This window comes from Drosophila willistoni, chromosome 3R (genome assembly GCF_018902025.1).
Source record: "Drosophila willistoni isolate 14030-0811.24 chromosome 3R, UCI_dwil_1.1, whole genome shotgun sequence".
NCBI lineage: Eukaryota > Metazoa > Arthropoda > Insecta > Diptera > Drosophilidae > Drosophila > Drosophila willistoni.
The window spans coordinates 16,276,371-16,303,291 of record NC_061086.1 but is presented as its reverse complement, the minus strand read 5'-3'; the positions used below and the strand labels follow the sequence as shown (position 1 = coordinate 16,303,291).

Sequence of the window (26,921 nt, the reverse complement as noted above, 5' to 3'; positions counted from 1 at the left end):
CTTATAATTGGCCTCGTTTTTTATTTCAAAACATTTTTTCTCTTCTCTCTTCTTATATTGTATAAAGACATTCCACTGTGTGTGTGCGAGTGTGTGTGTGTGTGTGTGTGTGTGTGGATGGTGCCATCGTCATCGTCATCTACTGAGGCTGTTTTTATAAGAGTATTTGACATGACTTGGGCTTCATTTGCCCATTCCATTCAGTGCTCCTCGGCATCATTCCTCCCACCATTTGCCTTCACTTTGATTATGACATGAAGTTGGCCAAGTGCAAATACTTTGCTGGTACTTTTTAATTAACTTAATTAGCATAGATGATGGGCTAAGTAAGAGGCAGGCACCGTCGCTTACACAACATGAAAATTGCATTATATATGGCTCCGTTCAATTTCTCGCACGGCAAAAGAAAATAGCTTAAGATATGATGAGGCAGAGTATGATAATATGAGGCTAGGCACTTGGTTTGTATAGTAGAAAACCTCTACCTCCTCCCCCTTAACATTTTGCTCCCATTTGATTTAGTTGCTGTAGAATAAACTCAATGTTTTCTGAAAAGACTGCCATGGTACTTATGTACATGCATAATGAGTATTACACCAACAAAAAAAAAACAAGAAAAACACAACATTAAAACGACTTTTGCCCAATGAACTTTTTTAATGGATCATAATGCATTATTAACTTGAACCATTTGCTAAGTATACCAATTCAAATGCTAATAAAAAATAGCAATCAAATTAGAATAAGTTCGATTAATAGGTACGCGAATCCATAAGAGGATGAATATTTCTGATGAGACTTCATTAAGGTTTTATTATTCTATATAGAATTAACCGATAAACGACAATTAGTCAAAGGACTAAGCTCGATTTGAAAGGTTTCTTTATACCTCTCTCATAAAAACAGTCGCCCTTCTGAGGGTCATTCCTTACTCGTCAGAAGCTCCAAGAGTTTGCTTAATAGATATAATCGAGAAAATTGAAAATTTATAAAGATTACAAATATGTAGAGTTCATCTACAATGAAAGCAATATGACGATGACCAAAAGATCATAGAAAATGGACTGACCAATAAATTCTGGTTCTCAATTAAGTTCCAATCAAGTTATTTCATCAAATTTTTCGTCGATTAATGGGAAATATGGAAATTTTAATTGTTCCGTTGGTCAATTCAAATGTTTGGTGTTTCTTCGCTGTTGTTCTTTTCAAGCCCCCATTGCCCTCTCCACCACCAGCAACGCCACCATCAGTACCGCCGATTAAAATCTCTCAAGTGGTTGTTGCTGGAGGCGCTAAATGCAGGAAAACCCAAATAGCGGAAGAGACGGCAATGGCAATGGCAATGCAGACATATTTGTATACAATGAAAATACCATATAGATAGATATATATATATATATATATATACATGTATTTTGTTATAGAAGGAAGATGGCGTATAAATTGTTGTCTAATTTTTTTATAGCTTGCGTGATATTTGATTTACGCGCCTTTGGACATTTTATTTTAGATTGGCTTTGGTTTCTCCCAGAGCCCATATTTATTTTTATTGCTTTTTAATGCGCCGCTGAGGAAGTTTTATTTTTGGGGCAACTGCATTTCCATAGTCCGTTGCCGGTGGTGTTGTTCCCAGTGTGCGTGTGGATTGGTTGGTTTGTGTTGAACAATGAATTTTTGTGGGATTATTTATATATGCACAAGAGAAGACGATGGGGAGGAGAAGTAGGAGGAGAATTGGGATAGTGGAGGCAACAGTGGTGTGTGGCGCTGTGTGGCGTTGGTGCCTCATTTTAAATTCAAATGCAACATAGCCACCTTATATTCCATAGACATATACCTATATATATATTATTCTTGACTCTGCCCAAACTATAGTTGTCTACTCGATATAATAATAAAATATTCCATTCTTGTCTCTCTCTCTCTTTTTCTCTTTTGGCAACACGTTCTTGTTTGCCCCACAGGACATCGCAGCAGCAGCGGCATCAGGAGCAGCCAGGATAGCAAGCAACCCAACCACGTTCGGAACAACCAACACATGCACATCGAAGACGAAAGCCAGAGCAGGAACGTCGTTAATCTATTTACCACCTTCTTTTTGCTATCCATGTAAGCATGATGTGCCTGCGGCCAGCCAGACGACTAAGAGGACAACAAGCCAGGACAGTCGATGTGGAGGCAGTTGTAGCTGTTGTTGCTGTGAACATAAAAATTATGATAAACATGCTGCTGCGCCACCAATGTTGACACCAGCCACCAATACAGTGAGCATAGGAGCATCGGAAGGAGCAGCATCAGCATCAGCCGCTATGTCATCCACATGCTCGACGGCGGCATCTAGCGTCAAATTCCTGCAGCGTGGTATTCAATTACCTGAGCATACTTGCTGCTGCAACGATCTCAGACAGACATTGCAATTAGTTATGCCAACTGTTGGAGAGCAACGTCAGCAGCGACGTGAGCGAATGCGGCGCGAAAGACCAAGTCATGCGTCTCTCAAGCAGCTAAAACCAACAATAACACCAACAACAACAATAGCAGCAGCAGCAACAACAACTGATGCAACAGCAACAGAATTCACTTACAATTCGCCAACAACGACAAGAACGACAGCAATGGCCACAACTGGCTTGCCGCTGCTCCACGATGTGGATGATGATGATGATGATGATGATGACAATGATGGGAATAGGAATGGAGATGATGAGAATGAGAATGATGAATGTAGGTACTTTAACTTTAACGGTGATATTAGTGCCCCGGAACGACTAGAGATGGAGCAAAAACAGCAACAGCAACAGCAACAACCTAAGCAACTTACTAGCATTACATGGCTGATATTCTTGTGGCAGCATCTGCTGCAGGCCAATGCCTTTAGTTCCATCTCCATCTTTGACTCTAGCTTCAGTTCCGCAACAATAGCAAGAACAAGGAATACAATAGCAGCAAGAAGTTGGAGGAGCAGGAGCAACATTAACAGTAAAACCAACAGCAACAGCATGACATCGACAAAAAGTTGGTTTGGTCCTTTGCTAATGTTGCTGCTGGCCACGTCCGTTAGCGGCTGGGGCGGCCGCCAAGATGGTGAGTAAAAGCTGTAGCCGATAAGTAGAGCTATGATAAGAATTTATAATTTGTAAAGCAAACTCTCTCTCCGCCATTCCCCCACCCACAACAACCTCAAGCTTCCTCTCAAGTTTATACATTGAAGAACCCCTGTAGCAAAGGAATCTCAATTGCCCAGCAACAACATTTCATTTAATTTTTCGGGGCATAATTTTTAGTAAGCAAACAAAGCGTCAGCTGCTCGGGCAAAACTCTCCTCGCCACAACCACGTACATATCTTTCCCTATTCCTACTTAGCTTCAGTCACCTCCTCCTCCTCCTCCTTCTCCTACTCCGCGTACTCTCCCTCAGTCATGCTCAATTGAATCCATAAGTAGTTTGTGACCGCAGCTCTGCGTTCGTATAATGCGTTTCAACTGTTTCTCCATGAGCGAATTTCCAAAAAAAAAAAACAAAAACGAAAACAACAAAAATGAAAAAAAAAACCCAAAAAAACAACAACAAGAAGAGCTAGAGCAACAGCAACAGCCGGCTATAGCAATGGCAAATTGTACGGAAATTGTCCGAAACAAACAGGCAACAGTCATGGTCGTCGTCGTCGTCGTTGAAACCACCGACCAACGACCACCGACCACCGACCGCTGACCATAATTCACTCAAGTTAGACAAAAGCATTTTGGTTATCCTCCCCACTAACTCCTCCCTAACTTCATCCCTCCCTCACTTGTCCTTCACCCCTCCCCCCGTTCGGCATCAAATTGAAAGTCCAAAATCCAAAAACACAAACGCAAATGAGTCTGAAGCGAAACGTCATGCCTTTTGAGCTATCCTATATAATGTTTTTGGCCATAAATGTATATTTGTGTTTGTATTTGTGTGTCTGCTGTATGTGTGTGGGTGTGCCTAATGGTTTGATGAATGTACATTCATACATATAGGGTGTCGATAAGGGTGGTCCAGTTATATGCTTGCACTTGAAATTGTTCATACAACCGATAAGTGTTGGCCACTATAATTGTGTTAAGAAGCATTTCGCTGTCCCTGCTTACATATATATGTATGTATGTATGTTTCTATGTCATTATAGATCGAGATAAATGGATATAATGATGTATGTGTGGGCCATAAAGATAAGGATACTCATGTTTCTTGAACAAATTGCTTGTCATAATAAAGAATAATTGTCTAACCGAAGCGGCAGTTATCAATTAACCAAACACATAAAATCTATTTATTAAAATGAGTGACCAACATTTAATTATTTATTAAGAGTGTGCATTTAGAAATACAATTTGTTTTTTATTTGGAATAAGTTTTAGCAAAAATCGAAATTATAGTTATAAATAAATAACAAAACAAAATGCAATTATTATCACAGTCAAACTTCCATATGATTAACTAGGCATTGGATCTTTGTGGCAAAATAGAAGATAGTACCGAGTATATAGTATAAGAAATGTTGGTTCTTATGACCCATTTATTATAGTAAAGTTCGACTGTAGATGGCTAAAAATGGAGTAAAGTAGATATTCTTCTCATACCAGACCATCAAATCTGTAGAGTTTTTATTGTTTATAACAAAAAAGTCTTGGTGGAAATTACCTATTGTATATTAAATAAATTGTGCTGTCAAATCAAAGATTTAAATATTGATTTAGAATGAATATATTACAAATGAAAGCAAATACTAATACTGGGAGGACAGATTCATTTCCATATATTTAGAAATACCCATCACTTGACGCCATCTAAAAAAGCGCGGGGGGGGGGGGGAGGAGAGATACATACATACATACATCCATCCACATAACAAACATACATATAACAAACAAAGCCCTGGGCTTTGTAAGATTAATGCCCTCCGATTACTGTCAGGTTCATAAGATCCAATGTCAAAAGCAACTCTTTGAGTATATATACTTTCTTTTTTTTCTGTTCTGTTTTTGTTTTGTTTTTCTGTCGCTTGCTCTACTATGAATTCTTGTTTTTCATTTGGCTTTAGGTTGGTTTTTTTTTTCTCGTTTTCATTTTGTTGAGCCACTCTAATCCCTGCCCAACAAAAAAGAAAAAAAAAGAAAAAGTAACGCACACTCACCGAAAATATCTGTGTGGAAAGCCCGTGCGTCATTTCAACTGTCTATACGCTTTTGTACGCTTGTCTGTCGGTGTTGAAGCGATTCTTGTTGTTGTTGTTATTGCTGTTGGGCTGTGTATTTGCTTTTAGCTTGTATTTACTTATGTTTGTCCTGCAGCAGGCAATACGAGTTTATTTGGCTGGGGATAGAGAGAGAGAGGGGTAGCGAATTAAGGACGAAGGGCAATGTGCACGAAAAGGTTGTCGTTGTGCCAGTTGTTGCCGCAGCCAGCAGTGGCAAAGTATTGAATCATGTTGGAAAATTATTCACGGTACTTGAAATTGGCGAAACAATTATATGCCATGGATTTTGTTTCTGTTTTTTTTTTGCTCGTTGGTTGGTTGGTTGGTAGGTCTGGGCTGGTGAGGTTGCCCTATAAAGTATGCTATACTTTTCACACAGCCAGCCAAACCAGCCCGCTGTGCGTAAGGGCCGCATTATGACACAATGGGGAGGGCACAGCAACACAGCAACGGCAGCGACAACAGCAGCGAATACTCATAAAAAGCACAAGTCATTGGACAACATACAGACAGAGGCTACAACAACAACAACAATAATAATAACAACAATAGCAACAACTTTGAGCTGTACGGCTCAGTCAGGCTCAGAGTTCAGAGCACCGCGAGCTGATCCTGCGCATGAGTACCTTTTGTTTGCCGCAAAACGTAAAAACAAAAAAAAAAAAAAGGAAAAATTAAAATAAATTAAATCGATACATCGACTAGCAAATACTCTGTGACAGGCACTCGCATATTGTAATCTAAAATGATAAATCAATTTGTAATTGGAAAAAACCCATTTAGAAGATTTCATTTTTGTATATATGAAGTTTTAATTCAACTGGATTCGATTGGGTTGCCTGTTTCTATATTATTCTCCGATTGGTTTATGACTTTTGTTGTTTTTAATATACCCTTCAGTTACATTATGAGTATATCCCAGGGTATAAAGAAGAAAAATAAAATAAAAGAAAGGAAAGGAATAATAAAATAAAATGTGTATCGCTGTAAGTGCGAATGTGTGTGTGTGTGATTGTGTGTGTGCGTGTCTATGTATGTGTGCTGCAGTCACTTTGTGCGCACATTCGTCTCTCCTTTTGCAAAAGTTTTCTGTATTTGAATGCGTAACTTGGGTTCACAGTCTACGGTTTCGGTGCCCTGTTCTTGCCATGCCACCCCTATGGACCCTTCTTCTTCTTCGACGACGACGACGACGATGACTGCCTTTAGTTCCCTACCATCCTCCCCTCCATAACCATTCATCCCATCCCTTATGCCAATCGTTGTGCCCAAAACATTAAGCTATATGTATTGTACAGCATTCTGAGGGGTGGTTTTACCATTTTCAATACGTATATATGTATATAGGATATAGTACTTATTCTTCTTCTCTCTCTGGGTGTGTGTGCGTGTTCGATGTTTGTATGAGTATGTGTGTGTGTGTTGCCTAGCCCGATGTTGGGTTGGCTTGGCTTGGCTTGGCTTGGCCTGGCTTTGTCTGGTGTGTGGCATGCCTTTAGCTAACATTTCGTTTTCGTTTCTTTCTCTATGTTTCCTTCTCTATATATACACACATACATATATATATATATATGTATATATTTTTTTTTAATATTCACAATTGCCATTTCGGTAGTTTTTTCTTTGTTGGTGTGTGTATATGTGTATCTGTGAGCGACATTATTATTATTACGAGCAGTTTTTGGGTTGCCTGGCTTGTTCAACTTATTTATGCGACTCTTGTCCTCCTCTCGCTCTCTCTTTCTCTCTCTCACTCTCTCCACCCTCTGCTTAGCTCCCTTTTGCTGATGCCCTACCCTGTGTTTTGCATGTTCTTCCTTCGACAGGGAGAAGAGGGTCGTAAATTTTTGGCCCCTTATGCCGCACGCACTTAAATACAATCATAATAATAATTGAAACAATTTATAAATTAAAAAGCCACAAATCTTGGCACCAAAACTTGACATTACAATTAGAGGAGACAGTGCCAAAGGGAGACGGATAGATAGAGAGAGAAATTGAGATGAAAGAAAGTGAACAACAATACAAAATAAATATATACATAAAAGTAAATGCAGGAGATTGGCTGTTGCTCTTTTTTTATGGTTATCGTTATCTGGGTTGTCGTTAAATGAACAATAGCCACAATTGAGGTCACATACTCCTCTTCTCATCCTAAGTATATGTTGTGTGTAGAAAATCACCTTACCTCCCCCCTGCACCCCTATCTTTGGCCAAACTCGATCTCGCCTTCGCCCTTGGGGCAGGGAGGTAACAATTGTTGTGCAATTTGAACATAATTTCTTCATATCATATTAATATGCACGTAGGCTTATATATATAATATTTAAGATGTCTTTTATTAATAAATTATTATGTACTTTTGGCTTGCAGCTCCCACAAATTGCACATTTCCGGCTCGTTGGGAGGGCTCATGGTTTCTATCCGGTTATCAGCAATCCATACACATCAAGGGCTCTCAGTTTAGCTATCGGGGCAGGTGTGCGGCCTCTGATGGTAACAAATATCTAATAGTCGATGAGTAAGTATCACGTTCAAATCGTTTTCTTTCTATTTGCTAACAATATGCTAACATTCAAATACAAAATTGAATTTAAATCCATACATTCATCTCTTTTGCGCTGGCAAATATCTGTATCTACGACTAAGATGAAAAAGGCCCCTTTTATCCTATAAATATATATATAGTATATCATACCTACATAGATTTAATTTAATTTTTATTTTTTTTTGTTCTGTCAATTTGGTTTTATTGTGAAAAGTGCCTGTAATTGAATAAGTTTTCATTTCCCTTCGACTAAAAAGAAAGAGGTGTGTGTTCATAAACTGTGTTAAGGTAAGGCAAAGTCCCATGGCAGGAAAATGCAGCACTAACCTCATTAAGAAAAAAAAAATAGAATTGAAAAAGTACTAAAGAAAGAAAGACAATTTCGACAGCAAAAACTCCCGAACTTTATATACCCTTGCATAGTTCAATGAATGAAGGTTGTTAAAGTTTTGTCAGGCAACTTGGTAAACTTTTACAACAAACTTACATAAAGGTCGCAGTTTCAATACACACTCTCTGTATGTATGTGTATATGCATGCCTAAATGAAAGAGTTAACAGATTGTCAAACTTATTTTTAAAGATAACAATACACAACAAAAACTAACTACACTACACTAAATAGGGACAACAACCGAACTTTACAGTTCCTTAAAGTCTATCAAACTGAGTATACATTTTGTGACTTTCTTTTAATATATTTTTTATACTAAATGAAACGAGTTGAAATGAATGTTGTCTGCTTTAAGTAAGCAATTATAGAAGTTTTCCAAATGAAAGTCATTTTTAAATTATATTAAGCGACTCTATTTTAACATTTTTGTTATCCAATATTACATATGTACATATTTTGAACCACTTAGATCCATTTCTTATAGATTTTATTAAATTGAATAATTCCAATAAAGTAATCGTCAAAATTGTAACAACTTTTACTCATTGAAGGCAATTTTAAACTGCAAAAGCCCTCCAAGAGCCTTTCTTAATAGATTTCTCTACGAGTGTAAATATTAGGCATTAGAATTAGACTTTCTCAACTTTCTATACACTTGCGGACTGTATTTTGGTATATTTTAGACCATCAAGGAGCTAAGAGTTTCCCTAGTTTGGACAATTTTCCAGAAACCATGTCACTTTGTCTGTATGCTTAACAACCTTCTGCAAGGGTATCAGATACTAAAAGCCATTGCAGTTGCAGACACAGAAACACACACAAATACAAAGAGAGGCAATGACATCTACATCGAGATGCCAAGACGAACAACTGGTAGTCAGAACCTGAACCTGTCGTCAACGTTGTCGTTGTCGTTGCCAGCTGCTGAAATTGTTGTTGTTGTAGTTGTCGCTGCTGTTCTTAACTTTGCCTTTGAAACGGGTTTTGAGTTTACTTTTTTTCCATGGCGCTAGCCCTTTTCTATCCGCTCGAATGTAGTAATTCGTATGTTTGACAACAGCCAGTCATGTCCTACTAAAAGAAAGAAAAAAAAACTATGTGTAACTCCTTAAATATATACCTATATATATATTTTTTACAGCTGTATTTTGTAAATTCTTCTCAGCTAAAACTAAATCAAAGTTTCCGTTTTTGTTATTCCGTTTTTGATTGTGTTTTTAATTTAAAATAAAAGAAGAAAAACTGCCTTTCTACTTCAACTTGGCAGTAGAAGCAGCAGCAAAGCAACTAAAATCTCTTGTTATTGTTGTTGTTGCTAACTTTTTCCTATGCATTTCCATTTGAGAATGAAACCCGAAACGAAGCAGGAATAGAAAACCGCCTTTAGACCACAAAAAACAACAAACAAAAAAATATATATAATATTTAAAACTTTAACGAAAATTGCTTTTTGTGCAACGAATTTTTTATTTTCGGTTTCTTGCATTTTTTCCTCGTTTTCTTGTTTTTGGATTTTCTACATTTTTCCCATTTGGCATAAAAGCTTTTCATGCCAATGTGAAATTGAAAACTTTTGTTAAGCTGTCATTTTCTTGTTTTGTATTTTGCCTTGTTCGAAACTACATAAATATTTAATAGACAATATATATGTATTATCCTAATCATAAGCTTAATTTTACAAATATATATATCTATATCTTTTGTTGTAGCTGTGAAAATGTGAAATTTTTTCCATTTAGTTATGGACTTTTTGCTTAATAATACGCTATAAATATTTTTTATTATTGTATTTTTCTATATATATTTTCATTTTTGTCGTATCTCTATTAAATAATCATATTTATATATATATATTAATCGTATACCTACCATATCAAACCAAACAAATCGAGTTTTACGTATTTCTGTGCCGTTTTCCAATTCCCAAGGAAAAAAAAAAAACTCAAACAAATATCAAAATTTCCCTTACCCCTTAAAAAAAAAAAGAAAACAAAACCAAATCAACAGAAACCAAATGAAAATCTTTATTTTAAACATATTCACTTATCAACCAGAACACATTTACATATATATATAGTTACATACATATATGTACATATATACATATATATGCATATATGTATAACTATATATAGATATATATATATTTTGTCAATATTTTTTGTACTTTTTAGTTAAGTGTACGTCCTTTGAGTTCGTTTTTTGATGTTCAGTTCAATTAATTAACACATCTATTTAGTCTACACCTACGAAAGCAAATCTAATTAATTAAGCTAAGATGTGGCCCATTGAATTGTATGAGAAGCTGAAAGTCATGTCAGTTTCAATTTAACACATACATACACACCAATACACATACATACGAACCAACCAGCTGTTACTTCAGTTTCTTTTGGGATAACGAAGAAAAAACAAAAACAAAAAACAAAACCAAGATGACAATGATGTGATTATGATAAACATCTAGGGCCAGATGTGTGTGTTTGTAACCATCCCCATCTATGTTTTCCCAATTTCATTAGACTTTTCCTTTATGGTTCGAAATACTCACTCAGTTACGAAGAAGATGCCAACTACTGCCAACCAAGAACAACAACAAAAACAATAAGCGCCTATACTCATATACTCAATATATACTCACTAATCACAATCAACTACTACTACTAACCATATATCACCTATATATCTTATATATACCACTTTTCGTTGCAACCAACCAAAAAAACAAACAAACAAACAAACAAACAAAAAACCAATGCCAAAAAAAACCCAATCTTTTTATAGGAAAGGATGTCATCGTTGCCTGGTTATCTATGAGAAGCATAAAAATGTTCTCCAATATAAAGAAAGTGAGTGCGAAGGTGATAGTATGTATATGCATCAGTCGAATCCATCTGCACTGGCGATGCGTAGCTCTATTAAACAAACAAGTGATCATAGGGGGGGAGCTCATCCCAATACGAACGGGCATTCAAGACTATCATCATCGGATCAGTACATAATGAGATCCAATGACGATATGAATGATTGTAAGCATTAACTTTATACTTTTTTTATTATTACAATTACAAAATAAATTTAAGCAAAAACTAAAAAAAAAAAATGAAAAAAAAAACAAAACAGTAACAAAGATTCTCTATCTCTTAACTCGCTATCTCAAAAAATAATAATACCAGTTATCCAGTTATTCATTTTAACCTTATTATGCTCCATTTTAGTTTAAAACATGACTAACACACTTACATACATACTATTATTAATAAACTTTACGTTCGACGCGCTCTTCATTTAACTTAAAACAAAAGCAAAGACTACAAAATTTTGAAACTTTTGAAAAGTTTTTCTGCTTTTTGTTCTTAACAAAAAAGCAAAACACGTTTTCCAATCTCTTCCGAAGAAACCAAAAAACAAAATTAAACAAACATTTGAGAAACACACACACCAAGCAGGATTTTTGAAAAATAACGTATTTTTAAACTAATTATTTTGTATTTAAATTCATTTAAAGTTCATTTTGTACAATTTACCTTTTTGGTTTGTTTTTGGTTAAAATTTATTATTTGATTGCTTTCATTTTTTTTTTATTAACATTTGATTTTTTTCTCTCTTTCATTTCAAATACAAATAAATGAAAAAAAAAAACCAAAACCAAACTTGTAAATAGTCTCCAAAAAAATACAAACAACAAATTACTCAACTCTGCATATATGAAAAATTGAATAATAATAATTCCACTTTATTAAAGTTTGTCACGGCAAGGGTCCTCTCTCTCTCTCTCTGTCTGTCTCTCTCTCTCTCTCTCTGTATCTCACTCACTTTAATCAATCAATCAATCAATTAAAACAATCAAACAAAAAAGTATATATCTAACCAAAAATATATATATATAACAAACAATAAATGACTTTGTATATTTTTCCTCCAACATTTACACGTTGCAAATTTTATCCAAACAAAAAAAAAAACCAAAAAAAAAATAAGAAAAAAAAAACAACAAACAAAAGATACAACAAACTAAACTAAATATACTCGTTAAACTATCTAAATATACTATTTACCGTTAACGTTTAGAGTCGATCCAATTAAGCGGCTACTACTTAGTTGCGATTTGTATTAGCGGAATAGCAGATTAACCCGTCCCAACAGAAGCCAAAATCGATCAAGAACCTATATACTTGAACGATATATATTTAGCGATTCGGAAAACAAAACAAAGATAAAACCAAAGTATCCCAATAACGCGCGACCCTCAAATAAACACCCCAAAACCTCAAACCACCCACCCACAAACTTACTCCCCCCAAACCACCACATTCTCTATCTCTCTCTCTGTCTCTCTCTCTCTCTCTGCCTCTTTTACTCTCTGTTTCTCTCACATTGTGAAGAGCAAAAGAAGAAGGAGAAGAAGAAAACTATAATTAACTTTTTTTGTTGTTTTGAGTTAACAAGTTTTTATTTCCTATTTTTTTTTGTTTACCATTTGGTTTTTGCATTTTATTTTTTCTCTTTGGTTTTAAACTTAACTGTAAATAATTAATCAATTACAACTGCAAAAAAAAAAAAAAAACCAAATTGTGTAAATATTTAAAAAACATAAAGCAAAATCTGTTCCTTTTAATGAAACGAATTGTTTGTTCCATACTTATATATCTATATATATATTTATACAAAACTCTATTAAATATTTATATGATATGTATATTTCTTTTTTCTTTAACTTTCAATATACTTTTTAAACAAATTCAAATTCCAAGTACAACAACAGCAAACAGCAACTAAAAACTAAAAACTCAAACTCGAAATTCGAATCCGAATCAAAACCCAAACTCAAATATAACCACAAATCAATTTAAACCAAAACCAATCCAAAATTTAAATATCCACACCAACACACACACACACACCATGAAGTATGTATGTGCGCGTGTTTGTGTGTGTGTGTGTGCGTGTTGGAAATTTCCCCAAGAAACGCCAAAAAGATTGCTACAAAAAAAGTTGTACAGGATGAATAGCAAGCAGAAGCACACACACACTTACAGACCAAACAAACACACACTCACCCACTTATACACCAACACTAGATATTTTTGATTGGATTTTGGTTTTCCAAAATTTGCATATGAAATTTTTGTACATTTTGTAACAGCCGAAAGCTAACAAATTTTGTTGTACATACATGCATACATACATACATATGTATATAAATATATGTATATATCCCCCTATATATATATATATATATTGGTACAATTCGCGTTTCAATTTATCTAGTTTGTGTACAAAAACCAAATAAGCACCAACATTGTATATTTACATTTAGCTTTATCCACAAAAACCAACAAAAAAAAAAAAAATAATAACGAAATTTAAAAGTTGTATTTAGTTGTGTCTGGATATAAGAGAGCGCTTCTGTCCCCCGTCAATTCATCTCTTGTAAATATTAAAACTCATCTCAATTCATACTCTTCAATAAGACCAAACTCACACACACACACAGAATCACATTCCACTCACACAACCAACTAAACCACCCACCCAACCACAGCACCCCGGCACAATCAAATTGACCATGGCTAGCATTACGGGGAAGGAGGGGGCCTCATAAATGAATGAAACTATAATTTACGAAAAGTATGAATTGAGATTTAATCTCTTTAACAGGTAAAATATTCTATTTGGGGTTAGAATCCTCGATAATATGCCATCTTAATTCTATGATTCTTAAACAGTTAGTCGAAAAATTTCTCCCCGTTGTCATAATATAGACTTAAGTTTTTTAATTTCATCTTGGCCCCAAACTGTGTGTGTGGGTAAGGGGGAGAGAGGGAGGAAAGATCAGAACATTTTACTCACTTTCTGGCTGTCTTAAGGCATATAAAGGAGGTCCAATTTTGCAGGCCAAACTAAGTAGTGAAAGGCGACTTAAAGGATCACATCTTTCGCTGTGAGCAGTCTGAAGAAAAACTTCATTATAATTAACATTAGGAAATTTAAAATTATTTACAAACTAATATATTATTGCTTAATATTTATTCAAATATAAATATCAAAATCTAAATAATTCAGAAATTGTTAGTGACACTAGAAAAAATAGAAAACGAATTCCATTGGCAATAAAAATCCACTTGTCCACTTATGTCCTCTTTTCAACACTTTTTGCAAGTGTTTCATAATGTAAATTTAGAAGGGATTTCGAGAAAAGGGCGTGGCAAGAAGAGATTTTTGTGTTTCTTCTTGGTTTTTTACTGTGTGTAAATAGAATTTATTTATGGAATTTCATTAAGTGAAAATGAGAGAAACTTGATACAGCAAAGTGTCAAAATGTTTGGAGCTTAATTGTCAAAGGCTGACTGAATCGAAAAACAAAACAACAAAGAAATGGATAGGCGCGTGTATATGTGTGTGTGTGGGTGAGTGCGTCCTTCTTGTGTGTGTGTCTGTCAGTCCGACTTGTCTACTTTACTTTGCATACTCTATATAGAGATACGATGCGGATATGCACTATATCTATTCATAATTCGTTGTTAATTGCTGTAATCCGCTTAGATTTTTCTTTCCTTGTGGCATTGCTGTGTGTGCACCTAATTAAAAACAGTAAAAAAAAATCCACACAAACACTTGTTCAGCCAAAGAAAGATAAAAAGCTGTTGGAAGATGAGGATTGAGGAAGTGCAATTATGGCAAGGAATATAAGTGCATAAGTGTATTAGGAGGCAGAGCCAGAGTCAGAGCCAACTCAGAGTATATAATGCAAGTAGCACACAGTCCATAAGAGGACCTTCGTTAAACTCGCTATAGAATTTAACCTGGCTATGGCAACGGGAATGGCAAATCCTTGAGCACGCATAGAAATGTAAATTCATTATTTATTATTTGTTTGCCTCAATAGAAATCAAATTAGTTTAAGTGGCGGACCACCCAACTCGGTAGACAACTACAATCTCAATTTGAAAGTGCGCGCTTATACAGAACGCCAACTCATGGTCCGCCTTCTCCGATTTCAATTCCACTTCCTGACTGAGCGCCACCCAACCACCCAACCATCCAGCCAACTCCTCGTTTACTTCTCGCACCATCATGCTCCAATTTGATATTTTCAACTTAAGGCATTGCACTGACTGAGTGACTAACTGACTGGCTGACTGTCTGTCTGTCAGTTTGTCTTTATGGCTGTCTGCCTGTTCGTCTCTATGTCTGTATGCCTGTGTATCCTTGCTTGCTTTTTGATTTGATTTTGTTTAAATATTAAACGAGAGTTTTAGGTCTCATTTATAATTCAAACGGCAGTCAACTCAGGCAGTCAAAGAGGCGAAAAGTGGGCGACCTGCGACCTCCACCATTCTTTCATATGAATTGCAGAGGTGGAGCAGTTTATTTTGATTAGCAGACCGTAAAACAATAGTATCAATAACACAAACACACACACACACAGACACATACAGAGAAACAATCAACACGCATACGCATAGACAATAGTTTATTATGTCATTATTTGTTTAGAGTGTCACACAAGATACAAAACATAAATGAATACACGCACAGCTTTACGTAATTTGATTCGTAAAAAAAAAGAGCAGCTCTATTATATACATAAATGTATGTATGTATATATTGATTCCTTTTGTCCATACGTAAATCTGATTTAATGCGCTTTCAATTAAGATTTTCAAATATAATACGAAAATGCATTTTCATTTTGGAGATGCTTTTCAATAAACGAAACACACGACACAGACACACACACACACACATTGACACATTTTCACTCGTTTTATAGGCTGTAATTGGACTTAGAATGTCAGCAGTTTTCAATTACTGAAAACTTGTTGTATAGGATTAACAAGAAAAGCCTTGTTAATTGGCCTGACAGATAATACAGAGAATTGTTTTCACTTGTGTCGAGTATCAAAGGATATGCATTTAGTTTCTCTGTCTGTGTGTGTGTGTGTGTCTGTATTCAAGGAGGATGTCGGATATTGTGTGCTATGATGGGCGGTTGGGGCGGTCTCAGTCTATATTAATTTTAATTTTGAAATTAAAAACCACTATAGTTACGTTAAATGTCCATAAGGGACTGAAAAGCAGCAATTTCTTCTATGCTCAAATTCCATTTTCAACAACTAGTTAAACTACAAAATTCTTACATACTCGGTTATCATCCTTTCCATAGACATATATATATATATGTATATGCTTACTTTAATTATATTCACCGTTTTCATTTTGTGCTCGCATTTAACAGCATTTTGGCATATAGTTTTGTGGATGGTTTGTATTTGCATACCAATTCCCCACAACTTCCACTTGAAATATATATGTATGTATGAGAAGAAGAAACTAATGAGTTAAAACCCGACTTTGAAATGCTCTTTACCCTAAAATTTATAACTTTCTTTGATGATATTTCGTTTTTTTTAAAGTTCATACAGATGTTTCTGAGTTTCTTAGGTAAAATAAGGTAAAATTTGAGACATTGTCTAATGTTTCGAGATTTCTTAATCTGGTTTTAATACTTATACTTTTTTAAGGCCGAATTTCGCTCAAATAGCGTTATGGACTGATATTTCCAAATATTTTTGAATATTTATACAAACTTCTAAGCATTTTTTGCAACGAGAAAAATAATCAAACAAAATCGGTTCCTGGCATCAGAATATCGTCTAAATTTAATGCAACTGGAATTATAGTTTTGGATATTTTTAGGTTTCAAATGATTGCGAAAAAGTGGTATACCCATATGGAAAAGGGTATGTAGTTAAAACGAAAAAACGAAGTGAGGGCACTCAATGAAGGCCAGGTCCTTAGAATTTTTAATTGCTGTGCAAAAACTAGTAGAGAGAAAGAAAACTGAAAGAACCAGTCTGTGGGGGTAGACCAAAAAAAATGGAAAATTAAAATAATTAAGGAAAATTACAAGCATTACCCTCTTAACTTGCTCCTTCTGATCTTACTCTTCCTTCTGCTCTCTGTCTCTCTCTCTCTCTCTCACTCGCCGTTTCTTTTTATCTCTCTTAAGTTTAGCGTTCATTCACTTTTCTTTTCACTGGAATTTGGTTTCAACATTAATTTCCTCTACCTAAATTCATGTTTTTGTGTTTTTCGGTGTTTTTATTTTTGTTTTGGGGTGAAAGGATATTTAAATTTAATCAAATGTCTGTAAAAATGTTTGCCATGCCCACTCAGCCCACGCACAGATTGCCGACTAACACAACATAACGGGCCGTTAGGCAGTGTGTGTGTGTGTGTGTTAAAAAAGGGAGTTGTTGGGGTACAGAAAGAGTGTGGGTGGGCGTGTGAGTGTGTGTGTGTGTATGGGTGGAACCACCAACCTGTTTTGGGTAATTTGTTAGCCAGGAGACGCCCCAGCCAGGCAGCCAGTCGGTCCGACAGCCACTTTTATTTTATTTCATATAGTTTTTTGGCATTTCATACGCTCGTTTCGTTTCCTCCTGGTAAGCTGTGCGTGTGTTGGTACAGTTTTCGCATTGTACATCCATACATACATATATAGAGAGTAGATATATATACTGTGTATAGCATACATATAAAAAGTTATTTACCTAGGGACCCACAGAGCGGAGCCAGCGGATCCGGACCCGGGGTGTCAACCAATTTCGCGTGTGCCGTGTCCCGTGTCCCGGTCCCGTTTTCCATCCTTCGTCTACCGTGTTTGGACGACTCCCCTTTATATTTTTGTTTTCTTTTTTTTGTTCTCTCGCTACCGCAGTTACCAGTTTACCAATGTTGTTTTTCTCTGTTCTCTGTATATATATATTTTCACATTGCCATTTTCATTTCAATTCATTTCATTTATTTATGCAATATTTTATGTGTGGCTCCATTCATTCGTTTTTCTCGTTTTCCTTGTCATTCTTGTTTGTTCTATTAATTTGTTGTCGCTCGGTTCCAGTTCTCCTTTTAGTTCTTCTTCTATTATTGTTTTTTTTTTGATATTCTGTTACGTTGTCAATTTGGTATAAACATGCCTCATGCCACATGCCACATGCCATACATATATATACAAAAATCAACATGAATATAATAAAAATCGTGCCATAAACCTCATTCGTCTTAATTTTGGTTACAATTTTCGGTTGTTATTTTCATACTTATCTATTATCTTAATTTTATGTAGGAACCGGGAGGGAAGAGAAGCTAGGAGAATAAATATATTGTAATTATGGAATAAACATAACAAAAACTATAATAACAACAACAAATACATGAAGAATATGAAGAGTATCGAGAACAAGATCACATAAAACACGCTGTATATAAACTAAAAGTCTCTCTCTCTCTCTCTTACACTCTGAATCACTCTATCTCGTTTTGACTTGTAAAGTTAATACACATTTATTGTCTTTGTTTATTGGTCCTAGTCCTGACCTGAATCTGACCTGACCCGTCTCACTCTTCACCGCCTCGAAGCAACTTACTCACCCTCTAAATCTACATGAATATCAAATTTTCTTTGATTTGAATCGAATCTTGTTTTCCAAAACTCATTAATCTGTTTGTTGTTCAAAATCAAAAGAAAAATTAAAACGCTTTTGTCTTAAATCGTTTTTTCTTTTCTGTTTGTTGTTTTTGATTTTGTTTTTTTCTTTTTCTATATATAAAACTAAACTGTTTGTATTTACAATTATTATTATTATCATTATTAATGTTTATAAAATTAATTCACTGCTAACAAAATTCATCAATTCCTTTGTACAGCAATAAAATAATAATAATAAAAAAAACCCCCATGAGCGAGTGAGAAGCATCAATTCTTCGTAAGTTTCGGCCATGAAACGAAGCTAATCTATATGATTTCCAAGAACAGTTATACTATATACTAGATATATGTACATATATTATGCATATAAAGTTGTGTGGCATGTAACTAATATATATTTTTTCTTTGTTTACTCATTCCCCCATTCCCATGTGATCCGATTTGAGGAATCGACTTTGTAAATATTCATATCAATGTATATATATGTATATATAATAATAAACATTTTTCCTTTGTCCCCTTTTAACATTGTAAATATATCTCGATGCTTTTCGAAACTTGGAAATCATATAATGAACCGTGCCCCCGTGTCCCCCAAAAACCGAACACCAAATGCCCAGCATTCCATATTTCAATGAGTATCCTTTTGACAAAAAATATTTTCTGTTAATGGTCTATATTATTCAGTTGCCTTTTATTTGTCCGTTCCCAAATCCTAGAGACCGTAATATTTTCCCGCCCTCTTCCGACCTCGACCTCTTCTCCATTATCATCTACATCATTTTCAGTTGCCTCATCACAAAAAACACAAAAAATATAATTAGTTTGTATATAGACCCAAAAAAGAATCAACAAAAAAAAAAAAAATAAGTGAATTCGTAACACATTTTGTATAAAAAGTCATTACTTTTTTTTAATTACTCTCTGCTCTCTCTCTCTCTCTCTCTCTTTGTCACACTTTGTTTTTCTAATTCAATTTCGAGAAAAAAAATGAAAAATAATATGAAATTTTATTAAAAAACAAAAATGAAAGCAAATTAAGGATTTTTAGCTAAATTTTGTGCTATTAAGAATTTAACGAAAACAAAATCAAAAAGCAAAAAAAAAAAAAAGAAATGAAAGAAATCAAAAAGAAAACAAAACGAAAAGAAAAAGAAAAATCAAATTTAAATGTTTATATATATATATTGTATATTGTATACATCTATGTATATGATGATGAAATGTTGGGATGGGCTGCCCGGTGACCGCTAGTATAATTGTCTCTCATTTATCAATTACTTATTGTACTTTCTTCTTACTACTTACTACTTACTAACTACTACTACTACTACATACTAACCTAACCCGAAAACCCAAACCTAACCCCATCCCCACTACTTAAACTAGTAACTCCTACTACAACTACTACTACTCTCTCTCTCTCTCTGTCTGTCTCTCTCTCTCTCTATTCGTACTAATTACTATTTGCTCTATGGGTTCACAATTTTCTGTGTGTTGTTTAACTCTCTTTTTACTTTAAATGCGTGTTCGTGTTTGTACTTAACTAATTTTGGTTTCGGTTACTCTATGTTTTTTAGTTTCTCCTATTTTCGGTTTTCTGTGTTCTGTTCCCCTCTTGTTTTTTACCACTTACTTACATGTGTGTAATTTAATTAATGTAATTTTAACATGAAACTCAACAATTTCTGATCTCTCTCTCTCTCTCTCGGTTATATTTCTAATTTACCGATACATACGTACATACATTACTCGTACAGTTTTTTTCTCTATATATATATATATGTGTGTGTGTCTTTGTCTATATCTCTCTCTTACTCTGTGACTCTGTGTGTGTGTGTGTGTTACATACTTTTCTAGTTAGAATTCCGTGTGTGTGTTCGTTCTAAGTGTCTGTGTCTGTGTGTGCGTATAACTAACTGTGGCAAAAAAAAAACGTAATACTTAAACCATTTGCAAAAAGTATTATAATTTATTTTTTATGTCTGTAATGTTCCCTATTTTTTTTTCCTCGTTTTGTTGTCCTTTTCCTGTTTTTCCTTTTTTTGCCTTGTCATGATATACTACTATGCCATAAACGCTTCTCTGTAGTGGTTGACCAACACACACACATATACACACGCCACGCCCCTTACACCTTTGTCGTTCTTATGATATGCTTTTGTATAACTCATAAAGCGTAGTTGTTGCTACTACTACTTAATTACAATCATTACTCAAATGTACCAAAACCTTCCTCCCCAACCCCAAAAGCCTTACCCCTTGTGCCACACACACACACACACAAACACACTTGTATCCTGCATATCCTGGCTAACACACACACACACAACGTATATATATATATATATAATTGGTAATTTTAAGTTAAACTCTGCGTGTGCTTGGTTTTTCTTTTATATTTTCATTTAAATTATTTAGTTACTTGCTCTTAGCCTGATGAAAAACCAAAAAACAAAACCAAAACTGTTTGTTGTTGTGCCTACTATTTAGCTATATCAAATCTTATGCCTGACTATGCGTTCTATATATGATACATATATATATGTATAAGTATATTATAAACTGAAACAGATTTTAGTTACAAATCTTAACTCTAACAACCACTCAAAAAAACAAAAAAAATACCAAAAAAAAAAAGAGAGGACCCTTTACCACAAAACAAAAACCCTGAGAATATATATATAACTCTATATATATATATCTTAATATGATAAAAACATATATATGCGCGGGTTTGCCACAAAACAAACGACTTCTTCATTATATATTCATAATTTTTTGTTTAGTTTTTGTGTACTTACTTTTTTTTTTGGTTTGTTTGAAATCTTTTTACAACTGTTATATGCTTGCTCTAGCAACAAATACTTACTACCTAAAATCTACTACTATTACTACTACTACTACTCCTACTACTATCTACTACTACCACAACTACAAAATACATACATACATATGTGGCCCCCATAACTGCCATCAACATATCATATATTTTTATTGCTCTATTTATTCTTATTTTCTGTGTTGTTTTTTTTGTTCAACTTTTTCTCTTTTTTTGGATTTCTGGTTTGAATTTAACCAGAGGTAATAACCAAAAAAAAAAATCATATACATATATTCTATATATGAACAAAAAGTGTGTGTGTTTCATTTCGGTTGTTTTTTTTTTGTTCATACTTCAACGTGTTGTGCGCTTTTCTGTTAAGTTTTAAACAAAAAAATGCAAAAGAAAACCAAAGAGAAAAACAGAAGAAGAAAGTTCGGCAACATTGTTGAGGCCAGAGCTGAACGAAAAAGTGAAACAAAAAACTCTTCATTTTTGTTGTGTTGTTTTTTTCTGTTTCCTTTAGTTATTTTTTGTGATCGTCGTCATGCTCTTTATATACATTTTTCATTTTCAACTTACTTAACTTACTTATGTCTTGTACTTACCACTGCTTTTTACACATTTCAACAGAAATTGTTGTTGTTTCCTTTACTGAGTGCCGCACTTGAAGACCGCGACCGCGGGAGGAATGCCCCCGCACCGAGTAGCAAACATCATTAAATAAATGCACACTTTGTGCGAGAAAGGGTATATCTCTTAGTCTTGGACTGTAGTCAGATTAAAAATACTTTCTTCCGCTCCCTTAAGTATGCTATGAACTGTCAAAGCAAAGATAACACTCTTCAATTGCCAATTGCTAACTTTCGGGTTCGAATTTCCTTCATTTTCCATTGCTGATCTGTCAATTTCAATGTCGACTTGAAAGGGTATGAAAAGTTCGACCTATCTGAGTTTAATCCAAGAATCTTTTTTCCCTATTTTTTCATTTTTCGCTTGAAGCGATATTGCTTTATTTTATCATCATTCATTTTGCTCTCTGTTTTATTGCTTGGCATCAAGTCGCTTGGTCCACTTAATTAAACAAATTTCTGTTTAATTTAAAACAGCAGATGCTCGGTATGTCCATGGATTCCAGTGCGGTGCTCGAAAAACAATAATGTTTACTAAGGAAAAGAAAACGAAAATGACTACAAATTAAATACCCTATAATATACACATAGCTCTTTGTAGAGATTGGTCTTTTTTCTTTTGTTTTTATATATTTAAACCCAAAAACCTTAAGTTTACTTTAATGTGTTGCTCTTATTTACTAAAAATATCCACCATGTTTCCCAAACAACAAGAACAAAAACGTACTAATCCTTTACAACAATCCCACTACCATTTACTTTACTTCTACTTCACTTAACTACTTACTTACTTACTCTACTCTATCTTATCTACTACTACTACTCTACTCTATCCTCTATGTATTCGTAATTGTCTGTATGTGTGCGTGTCTCTATTTTCTGTTGCAACAACAACAACCACATCATCTGCGATTTGCATTAATTGAATTTTTATTTGTGCTTTTCAAATAATCATGTCCCCCAGACTTTTGCAAGGGCCGTGAGACTTTACAGAATCTCTGCGACCAAATTCCGGGCGATGCCCTCCTCTATTCATTATTCCGCGAGAGCGCCGAGCCGGTCAAGTGTCCGCTAAAGGGTGAGTGAATTCAACTTGGATTTTGCACTTGGGTCTTGTAATTTTGAAGCATTGTTTGTTTCTCCATTTGCAGGTCCCTTCATATTCACCTACAATCGGGGGCACGGTGAATGCAAGTCGCCTGTATCCAATATTGAGAGTTGCACTGAGGAGAGTCGCCTGCTGTTGAGTTTTCAAGCGTGTCCGGATGTCCAGGGTACCGAGAGTACGGGTAAGTTCTCGACCGGCCATGACAATGAATGACTCATCGTTCTGAAGTTGAACATCCTTTCTATTTCCCTTCCTTCCTTCCTTCCGCTTTTTTCACTCGTTTTATACTCGTTCATTCGTTTGTTCGTTCGTCGGTTCGTTCTTTCAGTTGAGGAGCTAACATGCCTGGCTACCTGGAAGGATGGCAACTCACGCTATTTGGTTGGTCTCGTCTCGCACCATCATGCCATTTCGAACGAGGAGCGTTATCGCTGCTTTGTCTACGAGAAAATCTCCTCGTTGATGGGTAAGTAGCAGCAGCCTTCTGGCAAACAGGATGAACTTTTTGTTTGAGCATTAATACCTTTCTGCAGGCGGTCCCAGTATGCTCAGTTCCAAAGATGCCGAATATAAGCTGGCACAATCCGGCGATGCCACTTGCAATGGCTTAGACAGTGCCGAGGTAAGCACTTTTATGCCACCCTACTACACCAACCCACCAGTCAACCCAACCGCCCAACCGCTTTAGCTGCCATTTTCACTTAACTGTAAATACCACGCCCATTTTTGTATTACCTACAGGTTGGCTCACGTATCATGTCCCTACGCAAACCGCCTGTGGCTGAACGCTGTGACTTCCCAGCCTGGTTCAAGGGTCCACGTCACTGGCATGCACTTATGGGCAATGCTGTCTACAATTATCATTCCAAGTGAGTAGCGACCCGCCCTGTGGCCCAATTGCCAATGTCAAGCCCATCTAACCAGACCAAACCCAAACTGAATCGAAACTGAACCATCTTCATTCTTTACAGCGATGGTTCCGTGCACATTATTAAGCCCAATGGCTATATGGAGACACGTGCCCTCTGCGAGCAGATAAACAAACAGACCCCAACCGAAATGATGGCTGTGGTGCACTATACAACTGGCTGGTAAGTAGCACAAAATTGAAAATGCTGCCCGGGGGTGACGAAAGGCACACCAGAGGCAAAGCTGGCAAAATTCAATTTCTCTTTACCTGTATCGTTACCTGTGTGTTACTTACCCGCAGCCAATCGGGTTTTATGTGCATGATGTTCTATCGCCGGGATACGCATGTCATCGAAATACAAACTGGCAAACCGGCCATACGCCTCGAGGATGCCTGTGCACCGGATCACTTTGACATTAATAAGATGGCCTACATTACCTTACTGGGTAAGATGCATATGAAATGACCCGTTCCTCCCCAAACCCATCACTGCAACTCGTTCTCTCCCTCTCTCTCTCTCTCTCTATCTCTCTCTGTTTTTGCTCGTGCAAATACAGCAAGCAATCCGGAACCGGCCATATGCCCGATGGAGGGACTCTATACTTTGCGTGGAGCCATTGGACCGCCCTATTTGGTCACGCGCCACAAGCGCAATCACAACGGTAAATCGCATCTGGGACACGGACATCATCATCACGACAGCACCGATTCAGGAACTTTTGGCCACAAAGGGTAAGTACACATATCTACATACTCGTACATATCTTCCAGGCAATTTGCAAATTTTTGTTTTGTGGTTTTCTCGCAGGCACAGTACACTCAGTTTTCGCAACGCTGAACGCAGCATGGAGCGTGGCTCATGGCATGGAAACACTCGCGGTCTACCCATCCGTAGTCGGCGCAATGCGCCCAAGGATCACAGCCAACAGAAGGAGCAACAGCAAGAACAGCCTCCCCAACAAATGCAGACCCTGGTATTGGGTAGTAGCCTGAGTAATAGCAGCGATACCAGCGTGGGATTTGTCGCCACGCGAAATCGTCGTGATGCACCAAGTTGTGTGACCAACTATAATGCACAGCGTCAGCTCTGGGTGGGATGCACTGAAGCAAATCTAATTGATGTTAGACCACTCTGCAGTGTGGAAGGCGAAGAGGGTAAGCCACATTTGGAAAAAAGTCCCCTTGAACTATTGTTGTACTTAACAATTGTAACATTTCACAGAGTACTCGTGCCATGGCTCCTGGACAGAGAATAGCACTTTCTTTATAATAGCCAGACATAAGGGTACCAAGCATGGTGTCTGTCTAACCTATAGACCCACTGAGGGTACATCGGCCAAACTGGTAGTGGGTGATGCCTGCTATCGTGGCACACAGAAGCCACCCGATCATCATTTGGTGGCCAATCTATCCGTATTTGGTGAGTATTTCATAAGCAACAATGAAATTTCTGAAACTAACAATTATCTTTCAGGCAAATGCGGTGAAACTGGCTCCAGCACTGGCCATATTCATTTGGGCAACTGGCTGCTATTGATGGCCTTGGGCATTTGGCTTCAGATTGATAGCTGAAGTCGAAAAGAATATGCCCTTCAAATGCTTTACTAATACCCAAGACAAAGAGAAATAAGCAAGATAAAGAATAATGGAGAAAGCAAAACAAAATAAAAAAACCGAAACCCTTATTATGATCAACATGTATACAAGACACATTTAAGACTTATTTGTATATTGCATATTCTATGTAAATCTAAGGCGTAAAGAAACCATTCGAAACTGGTTTTTGTTGTATATAACTTATTGTTTTATTCCTTCACCCCCAATGTATCCATTTTGTTTTTAATTTTTTTTTTCGCTAAATAACACAAAATTTTGTTTAGTTTTAAGTGCTTAAAAATAAAAAAAACAAATGTCAAACTCAACAAACTCAAAATGCAAATTATGGAATATGGTTTACAATACAAGAAGCCTTAGAGCGAGCGCTATTTGTATTTAAGACCTAGATGAAAATTAATGCACTAGATACATACAGATACATATATAAAAACAGACACATATATGTGTATGTATATGTACATATATGGCATGTGCAAGAACAAAAGACAAACCCAAAGAGAGTAAAACGATATCGGAACTACTACGAACCTACAAAAAGCTATAAGCTTGAGTTCTTTACGCTTCTTGACAGTTTTCAATTTACTTTTCTATATTATTTCTAAAAAAAAACAAAAAAAATGTTTCCTACAAGAAAGTACATACACCATAAAGGCAAGAGAAAACAACATTATTAACTCTATTAATATATGCAAAAAAAAAAAAACATATATACAAGTTCGAAATAGTTTTCGCATTGTTTTCAAAAGTGTACAAAAGGCGAATGTAAAAGCACATTAAATTATTATTCTGCCTGCTAGCATATACATATATAAGTACACAAACATACATACCATATGGCATATACATATATATATATATATATATATATATATATAAAATATATATTTTTATGTACAAACTACATACGAGTATATACACAAACACACAAAAAAAAAAACAAAAACATATACATATAACAAGACACAAAATAACGTTTTTGCATAGGATCGCATTGGTTTCATAATACATAATTAATACCTTGCAAAATACGCATATATTGTATGATTCACATTAATATATATAATATATATATATATACATGTATATGGTGGTTAAAGCCTTTTAACTACTACTACACTGGCAAACAGATAAGACATTGACAAATTTAAATTCGATCAACTCTTTAT

At 35.5% G+C, this 26,921-nt stretch overlaps 1 protein-coding gene across 3 annotated transcripts in view; it reads left to right on the top strand.

Annotated features, from left to right (window-relative positions):
* LOC6650972 overlaps nt 1-26,064 on the top strand; it is a 30,992-nt gene extending 4,928 nt beyond the window's left edge. The window contains exons 2-15 of one of the 3 annotated variants that reach the window (XM_023180860.2): nt 1,965-3,084; nt 7,599-7,746; nt 10,951-11,195; nt 23,085-23,198; nt 23,272-23,409; nt 23,557-23,694; nt 23,762-23,850; nt 23,970-24,097; nt 24,200-24,319; nt 24,439-24,584; nt 24,696-24,870; nt 24,947-25,293; nt 25,361-25,558; nt 25,613-26,064. In XM_023180860.2, the coding sequence (XP_023036628.1) occupies nt 1,965-3,084; nt 7,599-7,746; nt 10,951-11,195; nt 23,085-23,198; nt 23,272-23,409; nt 23,557-23,694; nt 23,762-23,850; nt 23,970-24,097; nt 24,200-24,319; nt 24,439-24,584; nt 24,696-24,870; nt 24,947-25,293; nt 25,361-25,558; nt 25,613-25,710 (3,204 nt within the window). In that variant the 3' untranslated portion in view covers nt 25,711-26,064. Of the gene's footprint in view, nt 1-1,964; nt 3,085-7,598; nt 7,747-10,950; nt 11,196-23,075; nt 23,199-23,271; nt 23,410-23,556; nt 23,695-23,761; nt 23,851-23,969; nt 24,098-24,199; nt 24,320-24,438; nt 24,585-24,695; nt 24,871-24,946; nt 25,294-25,360; nt 25,559-25,612 lie in introns of all 3 variants that reach the window. The other 2 variants (XM_023180859.2, XM_047012786.1) reach the window with 2 other exon arrangements.
* Nucleotides 26,065-26,921: the final 857 nt, after the last annotated feature.